This window comes from Chanodichthys erythropterus, chromosome 3 (genome assembly GCF_024489055.1).
Source record: "Chanodichthys erythropterus isolate Z2021 chromosome 3, ASM2448905v1, whole genome shotgun sequence".
In the NCBI taxonomy this organism is placed as follows: domain Eukaryota; kingdom Metazoa; phylum Chordata; class Actinopteri; order Cypriniformes; family Xenocyprididae; genus Chanodichthys; species Chanodichthys erythropterus.
Window position 1 is genome coordinate 37,391,324 of NC_090223.1, and position 14,265 is coordinate 37,405,588.

A 14,265-nucleotide genomic window follows, 5' to 3' on the forward strand; every position below is an offset into this window, starting at 1 on the left:
GGGCATAATAGTTCCCCTTTAATACTGTAAAGCTGCTTGTCTATCTCTATATATATATTATAGAGTTCTATATGAATGGACATGATGTGACTTAACTGGAGTGGATAATTCCAAAGCTGGTGCAAACATTTCCATGTCGCTATGATCGGATGCTTTCTGAACAGCTGTTTTCTCACAGCTGTCATTTTTTAGTGTGTTTATTTTGTTTTTGAAAGGAAAGCATGCAGCACATTTTACATATCCATCTAAATGCCGCTTTCAGCACCGTCAGGATGTTTGCTAACAGTATAGCAGCGAAGGTATTTTAAATTTCTTTCTACCTGAACAAAGAACAAAAAAGAACTTCGCCATGAGTAAATTTTATCAATCATTGGTCAGTGTTGCCAGTGTTTGTCAAGTGGCTGCAAGAGCAGCAATACCAGTACAACAATACCTCCTATTTCTTATTACCTTTGCGATACAATATCCAGCCTAACGTAATAAAGCAACCCCAAGGAAAACTGCCACGAATCAAACCACGTGATATGGACATTATGTGCTTTGTATCTACTGAGCCAGTTCCACATTATCATATCGCTGAGCTGCAGGTGAATGATGACGAATCGCTGTTAATATGGGGTCAGTCAATGTTATTGAGGTCTCACTTCCTCTTCATAACATGTTCTGCCATCGGCGCTTGGAGTGACTGTTCACTCATCCTGCCATTGCTCAGATTTCACCGGTGGTCCGCTGCCAGATAATTGTTCTCATAAAAACACACTTATGCCAGTTGCTCTTGCAGTAAAGTGCAAACATTCAACAACACAAACTCCTCGTCATTGCCACGTTTGGTCATACGGATTGCATAATGATGCCACTTCTCTGTCCACTTCCTGCCACATGACAAATTTTATCAGAAGATTTTTTGCAAAGAATGAAAATAAGAGACTTCACAGATTCAAACTGTCAATGAGTCAATGAGCTGAATGAGGACTAGAACAGCAAGTAATGCAGGAGACACAAACACATCCATTTCCTGTAAAAGTATCACAGTTCACAGGCTATTTCAATGGCTCAGAATTTTTATTCTTTTCTTAACCTTTTTGTACCACCATTTCAACAGATTAGATTAGAATTGATTATTCTTTCTTTTCAACCAGATGTTTATGCCATATTTTGTTCACCTGAGATCTTTGCAGGAAATCCACGGTTGCCAAGACAGAAGGCTGTGTGAGTGACAGTGTGCGTCTGCAGGGTGTGTTATGACGCAGAGTCTGCAAACCCCCTACACATGTTCTCCTACTCCCTCAACCGCAGGTGTAATGGCTGGTTCCAGCACAGAAAAGTTCTTCTCCTTTTCCCCTTCAAAGAGGCTCCACTGCTACATTTATTTTCATTGTCTTCAGCTGCTTGGTTTCTGTATAATTTTAAAGAAAACCTTTTATGCTTTTTTACATTTTCGACCTTCTTTAGTTGCTGTTTGAGCATGAAAAATGTCTGCAAAGTTACAAAGCACAAAGGGAGTTATTCTCTATATCAATAAGCACAGTTTCTGAACTCCCTCAAACGCCTTGATTTTAGTGTTTAGTTTTCTTCCGGGAACAAACACATCAAAATATCTCTCATTTAAATAATTACCACCGAAGATATTGTTGAAACTCGTGGTTATGGTAAGAGGCGTGACATTTTTGAAACATGCTCGAAGCAGTTGACTAATCACAACACTGATCCAGCCAACCAATCAGAGCACAGTGTGCTTGTAAGTAGGAGGGGCTTCATAGAGACATGAACTAAACAGAGTCCTACTGACAGACTGGGAAAAGAGGTGCTGCAATAATGTAAAATATGTGAAAAAATAATGTGTTTTTTGAAAATGAAGCTTTTATTGGTTTTCTTTATATATAACAAAACATACCAGTACAAAATTAAATAAATAAATACACTGTATACAAAATCAAACAAACAAAAGTAATTATAATAAATAATAATATTTATAGAAATGACACTTAAATGCACAACAGTGTAAGCATGTCTCTTCAGATCCATGCCTGAATTGACAATCTGAATAAACTTCTCCCACACGTCAACATCCATGTGATTTCCATTCACTTTAGCTAAGATTTTTTTCATATGATACATCCTCTATCATAGATTCAATCCGCATTTTAAGTGAAGGGCATTGAATATCTTTCCAAAGTCTAAGTGTCATACTGCTGTGATTACACTCACAGTAACAAAGGGAAAACTCATTGTTTTTAATCTGAGGAATTTCAGATTTATCTCCTAAAAGCGTATCCTTGATGAAAATGGAAGGTCAAATCCCAAACATCTTTCAAGAATTTTCAACACAATTTCCCAAAAAGGTTGAATCTTTGAACATTGCCAGAGAGCATGAATGTATGTGCCAAAATAATGTGTTTTTTGAACATTCTTGCATGGAAACCTATTCTAGTAGACCCCCCAAAAAAACTTTATTACTCCTGTTGAGAAATAAAAGGACAAATTTAACTTGTCATAATCTGTCTGAGAGGGTTCCTACCTGCGTAAAAGGTGTTTGAATCCTATAAAATTCCCCAATAAATCAAAAGGACATTTGGGATTTGTGTAAATGGCAAGCAGACAGTTTTTGTTGTGCTAATAAAAGGCTAGTCGATTATGTGACACAGCCCTGAGAGGCGGACAGTGAAATAAACACTCAGTATTCCAACAGGCACAGACTGAGTCACAGTAGTTCATTCTGTAACACTTTTGTCACTTCAACATACAATGATATTTGTATGTGGTATTAAGTCAGAGCACTGATTTACTTTAATAAACTGATGAGTCTTAATCAGAGAGGGAAATCACACTTCTTTTTAAAGTTGTAATGTCTATGCCCAGGAAATTGTATAAGCCACAGCTTGATGCTTGAAACTTTGCAGATGATACAGTACTGTAATCCATGCATGGATGGGATGTCATGGTGCCCATTTCTTTTGTATTTGGCAAATGAGTGTACTGAAGAACAAATGTATTTAACCATATATGTTCATATCTATCATCTATGACTATGGGTCATGACTTACTGTCAGAACTATAGTGAGGTGTATAACAATTGCTGTTATATTTCCTCCACCTTTAATGCTTTTATAATATTTCCAATGTCATACAATGGAAAATAGATCATACATCATGTGTAGAGTGTTTTTTTTTTTTCTTTTAGACAGATGAGCCATGGGTTTATCTAAGTCTGTCTCTCAGCCTGTTAGCTTTAACCTTATATTACCATGTCAAAGGAATTTATGACCTGTGGTTGTGTGTATTTTTCCAAATAATCTTTTCCAAGAAATTTCCAAAATGTAATTTCTTTTTAAACCCACTCACACTGTAAAAAAGTGGAAGCCTTCAACTGTTACCAGTTAAGGAGCTCTATTTAATCTTACATAGTTTTGCTGGTGTAACCTAATGTATTTGGTTTGATTCAACGATGCTAAAAAAATTGAATAAAATAAATGAATATACAAACCCGATTCCAAAAAAGTTGGGACACTGTACAAATTGTGAATAAAAACAGAATGCAGTGATGTGGAAGTTTCAAATTTCAGTATTTTATTCAGAATACAACATAGATGACATATCAAATGTTTAAACTGAGAAAATGTATCATTTTAAGGGAAAAATAAGTTGATTTTAAATTTCATGGCATCAACACATCTCAAAAAAGTTGGGACAAGGCCATGTTTACCACTGTGTGGCATCCCTTCTTCTTTTTATAACAGTCTGCAAACGTCTGGAGACTGAGGAGACAAGTTGCTCAAGTTTAATACATTCTTGTCTAATACAGGCTTTTAGTTGCTCAACTGTCTTAGGTCTTCTTTGACGCATCTTCCTCTTTATGATGCGCCAAATGTTTTCCAAGTTTTCCAAAAAGAACTTCAAATTTTGATTAGTCTGACCACAGAACAGTTTTCCACTTTGCCACAGTCCATTTTAAATGAGCCTTGGCCCAGAGAAAACGCCTGCGCTTCTGGATCATGTTTAGATATGGCTTCTTTTTTGACCTATAGAGTTTTAGCCGGCAACGGCGAATGGCGCGGTGGATTGTGTTCATGACAATGTTTTCTGGAAGTATTCCTGAGCCCATGTTGTGATTTCCATTACAGTAGCATTCCTGTATGTGATGCAGTGCTGTCTTAAGGGCCTGAAGATCACAGGCATCCAGTATGGTTTTCCGGCCTTGACCCTTACGCACAGACATTGTTCCAGATTCTCTGAATCTTTGGATGATATTATGCAATGTAGATGATGATAACTTCAAACTCTTTGCAATTTTTCTCTGAGAAACTCCTTTCTGATATTGCTCCACTATTTTTCTCCGCAGCATTGGGGGAATTGGTGATGCTCTGCCCATTTTGACTTCTGAGAGACACTGCCACTGTGAGAGGCTCTTTTTATAGCCAATCACGTTGCCAACTGACCTAATAAGTGGCAAATTGGTCCTCAAACTGTTCCTTGTATGTACATTTAACTTTTCTGGCCTCTTATTGCTACCTGTCCCAACTTTTTTGGAATGTGTAGCTCTCATGAAATCCAAAATGAGCCAATATTTGGCATGACATTTCAGAATGTATCACTTTCAACATTTGATATATTATCTGTATTCTATTGTGAATAAAATATAAGTTTATGAGATTTGTAAAGCATTCCTTTTTTATTCACAATTTGTACAGTGTCCCAATTTTTTTGGAATCAGGTTTGTAGATGTTACCACATGATTTACATTACACACTTTTTACATTAACATTTTGTTTAGTGCACTTGAAGAGACACCAAAAGAAGCTTTTCTACTTCAAAGAAGTGTAATTGTAAAAACTACAAATAAAAATTAAAGTGTAACTATAATGCTATTAACTTATCCCGAAATTATTCTCATTCTATTATTTGCTGTTGCCATATGAATTAATTAGCATTAATTAAAGGTGCTAAAGAGGATGTTTTGTTTTATACATTTTGCAATATTACTTGAAACTGTCTTTACTAACTGATAAAAGACTATTTATTAGGTGCACTGAAAGGAATAATATTAATATACATCATCTGTGCACAAGGTAGGGCCTTAAAAACATCAGCCAATCGTCAAACGACGAACGATTGGCCCTCTGGCTTGTCAATCACTTCCATGATGTTCCTTGTGAGAGACGAGTGCTCAGGCATCACTCAGGCATCTTTTATCCACTTTTAGTGGTGTTTTGAAAAAACTCTAGTGAAAACACTAAAATAAAGTTTTATATTGAAGTGAATAAATTGTATTTCACTTTCAAGCCTTAAAGGATTAGTTCACTTTCAAATGAAAATTAGCCCAAGCTTTACTCACCCTCAAGTTATTCTAGGTGTATATGACTTTCTTCTTTCTGATGAACACAATCTGAGATATTTTAATAAATATCCTGACGTATCCGAGCTTTATGGTAGTGAACAGGGGTCACGAGTATGAGCTGAAGAAAGTGTCTCCATCCACATTCATCCATCATAAACGTACTCCACACAGCTCCGAGGGGTTAATAAAGGCCTTCCGAAGTGAAGCGATGCGTTTGTGTAAGAAAAATTTCCATATTTAACAAGTTATGAAGTAAAATATCTAGCTTCCGCCACACCGCCATCCATATTCAAGTTACAAAGAAAGTGTAAACTGGCGTTACATCATTTACACTTTTTCAGTAAGTAGAATAGGAAGGCGTATGGTAGCGTAAGTGTTTTTAACCGCAAGAGATTTACACTTTCTGCGTACATTGAATATGGAAGGTGGTCTGGCGGAAGCTAGATATTTTACTTCATAACTTGTTAAATATGGATATTTTTTTACACAAACGCATTGTTTCACTTCAGAAGGCCTTTATTAACCCCCTGCAGCCGTGTGGAGTATGTTTATGATGGATGGATGTGGATGGGTGCGCTTTCTTCAGCTCATACTTGATGATTTCGTTCACTGCTACTATAAAGCTCGGATGCATCAGGATATTTATTAAAATTTCTAAGATTGTGTTCATCAGAAAGAAGAAAGTCATATACACCTAGGATGTTTTGAGGGTGAGTAAAGCTTGGGCTAATTTTCATTTGAAAATGAACTAATCCTTTAACTCTTAATAAAATAACTGGATTACTAAAATAGACTTAACCCTTTTTATCACTGACTATACTGAATATAATGAATATAAACCACCCAGCTTTGGCATACTGTATAACTAATTCAAAGCCAGATGGGATATGTGACATCCTGTCATCACAACATGCAAATGCATTTAAATACAATTTGTACCTGGAAGTTTAGTCAGATTGTTTGATGGTTCTTTGGCACTGTATATCTTTTGATTAACTACAGGTTTCAAATGTTGAAAGATGACATTTTTCTCCTCACAAGGCAACAAATAGGTTCAATTCAACTGTCACTGGCAAATTTAATAATGTCACTTATACATTCATTAAAATCCTGTGTGACATTTTAAAATGTTAGACTGTTAAGATACTGAAGCTGAATTTTTAAAGGTAATGCTTTGACGTCTGGCCACACCTGTTAATTTTATCTCTGAAAACTTTATAGTTATGTTTGTTTTATAATGTTTGTTTGTTTTTGTTTTTATGAGACTAAAAATCATAAAAAGGATGTATTTTTCATTTTATTTTTCCTGTTGTTTCTTATTTTGTTATTTATCTTATTACAGGAAAACAGTGAACACAGGAAATGATGGGGAAGATGATCAGGAAATTGCTTTTGAGTAATAACGTACATTTTATTATGAAATATCATTATTGAGGACCTCTCTGCAGCAAATCCATCCATAATCTGTATTAGAAATGCTAAGACTATACAGAAACAAACAAGAAGTTGTCCTCATGACACACAAGCTTTGCTAATCAGCTTTCGTGTGGGTGACTCCTCTTGAGTCAGTTTTTTTTTTTTTTATGGGGGGGGTCTCAGAGTTGGTGCATCAGTTCGAGTGACTAGTTCGCACCTCAAGGGGGTTGAACAAGCCTCCAAACTGTGATGTGGAGCTTATGAACCACAGCACCTATAAGTGAGGAGGAGCAGTTAGCATGAGCAAGCCCGATTGACGTCTCCTGCGCTGTGATAGGACGATTAGGATTCTTAAGGGTGGGGGCCTCCCTGTGAGGGCTCGTGTACAAGAGAGCAGCCCACGTCAGCCGCCCCGAGACTAAATTCAGTATGATGACGTAGTGCACATGAGCCAACAACAACTTGAAAGGACTGGAAGAAGTCATCACTGCCTGTTGTCACAATGAGTCAGATATTAGTTGACCTTTTTGATATTGCACGGCAATCAAGTTAATGACACATGTAGAGTTGAACTATTTGGATCCTGACATTAGGTTTATTGTGTGGCACAAATGGATTAATACTGATGGAGGGAAGCTAAAATTTGACATTGCACGTAAATTCCAGCACATTTCACTAGTTCTAAATGAAGAATATATGTTAAAATTTGTAGCAGTTAGTTTATATTTGATTTAGCCAACTAGTAAGGAGCACTACTAAATATATTCACTATTGGCAACTACTAGTGTTATTCTTTAAACCACACATTTATTGTTACTTAATACACTTAAAGGGTTAGTTCACCAAAAAATGAAAATTCTGTCATTAATTACTCACCCTCATGTTGTTCCTCTTCAGAACACAAATTAAGATATTTTTGATAAAATCCGATAAAAGCCTTTACTGATAGCAAGATAATTAACACTTTCAGTGTTAATGCCCAGAAAGCTAAAAAAAAAGGCATATTTAAAACAGTTCATGTGACTACAGTGCTTCACATTTAACGACTATCTAAAACATTCCAAGACTGTGCTCAACATACAGCGATTGTTTCCTGCGACTGAAGCAGATTTATATACTCACACATGCAATTGAACACCGACTGTAATCGCAGACTGAACGCAACTGGCTCTGACTGGACGCGTTTGAGCGTAATCAGTCATAAGTATCAATTTACATTCATAATCGGCCTTACAATCCTTAAGTGTGTGCGCGGCTTTACTGAAATCACGTGACTTTGGCAGTTTGATTCATGCTCTGAATCACTGATTCGATACAAAAGATTCATAAAGCTTCGAAGCTTCATGAAGCAGTGTTTTGAAATCGCCCATCACTAGATATTGTTGAATAAAGTCGTTATTTTATTTTTTTGGCACACAAAAAGTATTCTTGTCACTTCATAATATTATGGTTGAACCACTGTAGTCACATGAACTGTTTTAAATATGTTTTTAGTAGCTTTCTGGGCATCTGAAAGTGTTAATTATCTTGCTGTCAATGGAGGCCTCACTGAGCCATTGGATTTCATCAAAAATATCTTAATTTGTGTTCTGAAGATGGTTGAAGGTCTTACGGGTGTGAAACGACATGAGGGGGAGTAATAAATGACATCATTTTATTTTTGGGTGAACCCTTTAAAATTAGCTATTAATTTTATAATTGCTGCAATAAATTAAGTAAAGAAACACTTTATAATGAGTTAATCAGAAATGATCAGTGAAATTGCTTTAAAAGTGTTATACCCCAGAGTTTTTACTGATTACAATTTCATGAGTGCAGTTTATAAACAATACCAGATTACACAGTAATCTACACGACACTGGCCACAACCATATGAGCCTTTCTGCATATCTTAAAGTCATTTAAAAGTCATTTGAGTCTCAATTTTTTAATCACGACTTTTTTATTATTATTCTTTTGTCACGTAATGTAACTAAACTACAAGTAAAGACATAATTGAATTATCACAAAGCTCTCCGTGGGAGTATTAACTACCTGCAACATAATCTGTCTGTTGGGAACAAGTTTTATTATTTATGCCTCTAGGGATCCTGCAAATACACAGAAATCAGATGCAGCAGCCTATTACCGAACTAGAGCGCTTTCATTTCTTTTTACCCATATATCCTCTTACTGATTTAATTTAGACCTTATGCAAATGTGTCACTGCATCTTCTGTAAAAATCACAGATTCTTCATTTCCTATTGAAGAGCGATATCCACACAGATACATTCATCTTTATTAGGCTACTCCTGCGTGGAAATTAAGACTCAGCTAGATGCAAATATGACTCAAAGTGACCTACTATTCCGCAAAATCATATTTCTTTAAAATCGGTTTCCATTTAGCTATCCAAGCTTCCAACCCCTACAAATAATATTGTATACGATAAAGTGGATATCTTTTTCTTTCTTTCTTTCTTTCTTTCTTTCTTTCTTTCTTTCTTTCTTTCTTTCTTTCTTTCTTTCTTTCTTTCTTTCTTTCTTTTTTTTTTTTTTTTTTTTACAAAATAGACTTGAAACTCCTAAATGAGCGACCACACCCAGGTGTTTCAGTACAAAAAAAGTTATATAGTTTTTATATAGTTTCAACATGTTTCTCGTCACTTTTTGGCTAGACGCGAACAAACAGAGGTGGATTTCGTCAGAGGTGGTAACCATAGCAACAGTGTGTAGCTCGAGAGAGTTTCACTGCTGTCCGATATTGATGATAGCATGCTAGTTTCATTTTGTTTTATATGTATCAAAAACGTTTATATTTTGTTTTAAAAGTCTTGATAAGTGTTAGCTTAGTCACGCCAAATGACAAACTGCGCTGCACGACAAGAACCTCTACAGATTGCGCCACGGAAATAGCATTTACATTTAGGCCTGCTTTAAAGTAGGTAGCCTACATTTGCCCTCGGTTTCACAGACAAGGCTTAAGCTAGTCCTAGACCAAACTGTATGTTTGAGCTGTTTTAACTAAATGCAGCTTGTACTGACACATCTTAAAACAGCCCTTATTTTTTTTCTAGCGAACATTTATACAAGCTACTTAAATGATCTAATTGAAACAATGCCTAATCCTGTCTGTGAAACCGGACTTTATTATTATTATTTTTTTTTTAAATAAACCGAAATCCTTTTTAAATAGGCAATTAATTGAAAATCATTGTATAATTCCCACACTGGCTTCAATCTACTAATATCTTAGATGGACTAGACAATTAATAGCTAGGCCTATACAAAGGGAGCCATGAGAGTGAGACAGTCCAATCTAGAAGATAATCTGAGTTGTTAACTTGATGAGATGAGACGCACTGATTGCTCGATTAGTCGTGTTTGAGTTTTGATTGGCCGGTGCAATCAAAAGGTACGTCAATCTTTCATAGAGCGTCATCTGCTGTTTTTGTTGTATATTCAAGGCCACTCGAACTTGATTTCTTTCATCAGAAACTTCCTTCTGACGCAAAACACTGCGATTAACTTGATTAAAGTTCCTCTTGACAGACACTTGTTGCTATCTGTTCACAAAGAATAGGGTAACTTATATTTAATAAACTTTCAAGAAAAATCATGTAGGATATATATATATATATATATATTTATATATATATATATATATATATATATATATATATATATATATATATATATATAATTTGAAGTGTCATATTCATTAAAATTGATCTGCAACTAAACATCAACAATGATCCTAATGAAAATGTCTCGTGAGATGTGTTACAAATGTGTTTATGATTGACGTATGATGTAGAGGAGGGGGAGGGGGGGGGGGCAGAACTACTGTCATGTCCACCGCCCGTCTCGTGTTTACGCAAGACTCTGCTCTGTATATAAAGCACTTGAGGAGCGGGCAGGACATAACAGTTCCGTGAGTGGACAACTTCTTATTTCTGAAAGACCTCACAAAGATTCGGAAGACGCGAAAAGAACAGTGGAACAAGAAACTTCAGGCTTCCAGTCCAGAGAAATAACTGCACCTAAACTCTTTAACTGCTGAACGTAAGTTTTTATTGTGATTACCATTCTGCATGTGGAGGTGCCAAATCAAAATGCTATATTTGCCTCGAAGTGCGGTGGGAAATCTAGGCATTATTGTTTTCATTATTGTGAAATTCTTTCTGAGTTTATTATTACGCCGGATACAAAAGATGTTTTCGGTACATGCTATTTTTGTCCGTACGAGCGCATTCAGCACCATGGACAGCAGTCACAAACAATTAGCCGAAATTCATCTAGATTAACAGATTATTCATAATTATTCTAACGTTTCACAAAAAGTTTTAGCATCTCTTAAACACCTACGCAAACTAGTGTTTCGTTGCTTTACGCAGTTCGAACCGTCTTGATCTCAGATGTTTGATTTTCGATTGATTCAGATGATAGTTCTGACAATTAATGATGAATTTCAGAGATATTTTGTAAGTTCACTGCAGTGTAACATGCACAGCTACTATCATGCAAAACTATTACAAAACTGTATTTTAAACAACTACTACATGCATATCACAAACTGATTTACGCTTTCCCACCTGTTGTCGCTCGCTCCCTTTCCCGATCTGTTCAGACATTTTACAGAACGCACGTGCATCAGTTTATGCAAATAAATAAAAACGCGAGTTTTATTTTCCAGATGGCTGTCATGCTGAAACCCTGGACCGTCATCGCTACTCTCCTCTTCTGCGTGCTCCTGTGTCTCGGGACCTTTGTGGACGCGTATCCGCCTAAACCAGAGAATCCTGGAGATGACGCTCCTCCGGAGGAACTCGCCAAATATTACACCGCGCTGAGACACTACATCAACCTCATCACGAGACAACGGTGAGTGTATCAGACAAACTATTCATGTTATGTTCTTATTATCAATAAAAATCATTTCCCGTTGGTGTCAGTGCACCAGCTCCCATTAATATATCAGGAAAAATGACCAAGTTCTGCAATAGGGTTCCGAAAGTGCATTACGGTCCACTTTTCAGTGGCCAAAGGCTCTTCATATAACAAATCTGAGTGATAAAATCCAACAGATGCACCTCGGAGAAGCCTCCAGGATTGAATAGGCTACTCATCTGTCATAGATTGATGTTTCGCTCAGTCCTGCCCTATAGAGGACTACATTTATTTACATATTTATAGTCTCCTAACAGGCCTTTGACATTTAGGGCTCAGACAATGATCAACACATTCCAATAAAAACATTTACAGTAAATCATTTTTTTTCCTCCCTACAATACACCTTCATTCCAGGGCCTCTCTCCTATACCCTGTTAGTTTGCCAAATAATAATAAGTCTTGCCTTTAAGAGGTCAAAATTAACATCTGTGATGAATTTCGGAGATAAAACAAACAGACGTGATGGTTCAAGCAGCTAAACTGTGTGTACGTCACAGCCGTGACTATGTTAAATGAATGTTGGCCTCTTCACAAAGTATTCTGGACGTCCGTAATAGGGAGCAGGTGGGATTCTGCAGAGCCCATGTTTCAGAAACAGCTAAAACATTAGTTTAGTCTCAGGCTCATTGATGTTGCTCGTAGGCATCTATTGAGGAGGAATCTGAGCATGAAATTGCTTTTTTATTCGAGTGCCAGACCACTGCCCTTTAGCTTGTTTTCAGTGTATGCCTATTCATCTTAAAGATGCTGTTCTGAGAGAAAGTAATACTCAAATATGATGGTCTCAGGTCCATATCCAAACTCTTTTCTCCATTTCCACTAAATGTTCTCTAAAACTGACAATCGTGTTTTTTTTATAAAGATACAGAGCTTCATACATATCATCTGTGAGATACTGTAAAAGTCCTCTAGGTGACATGTCTCAAGCACATTCAGCTGTCAAGCAGTCAAAAAACATTTAACTGCTAAATTAGATTCATAACGTCTGGGGTGAAAAGACAGATTGTATTTATATTGGTGATTGGTGTCTGACAGATAAAGTGGGCTGACTAGTTCTTTTCACTTTCTGACACTTTCACACACCACAATGAGCTCACTGTGTGAGCAATTTGAGATCATTATTTCAGTACTGAAATGTTCCCAACTAAGCTACATGGCTGGAATGAAGTAATGAGGGAATAAATTGTCATATTTCTTATATGCAGGTATGGAAAAAGGTCCACTTCGGAAGATGTGATGGCAGAGCTGCTGTTCGGAGACGACACAGAGCACAAACAGAGATCAAGGTGGGAATTTTTTTTTTTTGTACTTTAGCTGCAATTAGTCTACTTTCAACAATAAAGCAGGAAAAAAGTAAGTTTCCTGATTTATATGGTATTCTAAAGGTATTTGTGGTAGTTTTTTAAGTCCTCGAGGAACTCACTCACAAAGATAGGTGTTAATGGGAAGGAGGAACAACTCATGAATTTTTCACACCTGTTGAGGAATCAGGGGACAGATGGGATCCCTGGCTTCTTTTCTCTCTGTCCTTCAGGAAGGGAGTGGGTTAGGGAACATGACGCACACTGAATATTTGAGAGGCCTTGACATTTAACAGCCCTTATTAGGCCTACTAAAAAAAAAAAAAAAATCTCACTGTGCTTGCTAATTGAAAACTGTAACAGACTGAGAAGATGGAAAGATTTAAAGGTGACAAAAAAACATATGAATAGAGAATATGCTATATTGATGTTTATTAATTCATGACATGCGTCTCTTTCAGATATGATGACTCTTTTATGTGGTGAAGTTCAGTGACCCCCGTGTTGCCTGTCCTGAGCTAAGATCACCTGTGCCTCCCACAGAAAACCTCCAGACAATTAAATGAGAACCAGTCAACATCAGACAACCTCATCCACCTCTTTGTTATAGACATCATCTCTTTTTATTTTTGTGCGCACAGAACAAATCTCATTAACAACTGTACATAATATATTATAATAGGAACTATCAATGGAAGTGTAGCTATATTCATTGTGTCATATGGAAATTATGCTTTTTTGTTTGTACCATGTAAATTATTCTATGTGATTAAAAGTTTATTGAATGAATCTGGCTATTTATTTTGCTCTGGTGCTTTTTGACAAGGCTGTACCATACTGACAAATGACAAGTCAGTTTCTTTAATCATTATTTGTTCATATAATACAGTCTGATCGATTGTAGTGCATTTTCAATATACTTGGTTGTTCTCTTTAAAAGGTTATTTCTAAATGACCAGCAGATGTCCCTCCTGTAACACAAAATAAATCTCTTTTAGATCACACACGACAATAACATTTAGGCAAAATACCTCAGTTTTATTAATTTCTTTGACTAGTCATTGCTAACATCTCATTCTACAAAAACAACTTCTCAAAAATGTTTGAACAGCAAAACCTATATGATTAAAGATAACACTTAGCCTCACTATATTGCTTACTATTATTTATTTAATGATGTGACGGTCTTTTATATCCACATTTTTAACACATTAAGAAGAAGAAATGCTGCAAATGCAAGTTACTGAACTGATTGGCACTGTTATGTAAATGAGTGGAGAA

The 14,265-nt window shown here is 36.3% G+C and overlaps 1 protein-coding gene across 1 annotated transcript; it reads left to right on the forward strand.

Annotated features, from left to right (window-relative positions):
* Positions 1-10,665: 10,665 nt before the first annotated feature.
* pyya (peptide YYa) lies at positions 10,666-13,643 on the forward strand. The gene is made up of 4 exons (XM_067375074.1): positions 10,666-10,795; positions 11,427-11,614; positions 12,889-12,969; positions 13,446-13,643. The coding sequence occupies exons 2-4, from the start codon at positions 11,427-11,429 to the stop codon at positions 13,468-13,470; spliced, it is 294 nt and encodes a 97-aa protein (XP_067231175.1). The 5' UTR covers positions 10,666-10,795; the 3' UTR covers positions 13,471-13,643.
* The last annotated feature ends 622 nt before the right edge of the window (positions 13,644-14,265 follow it).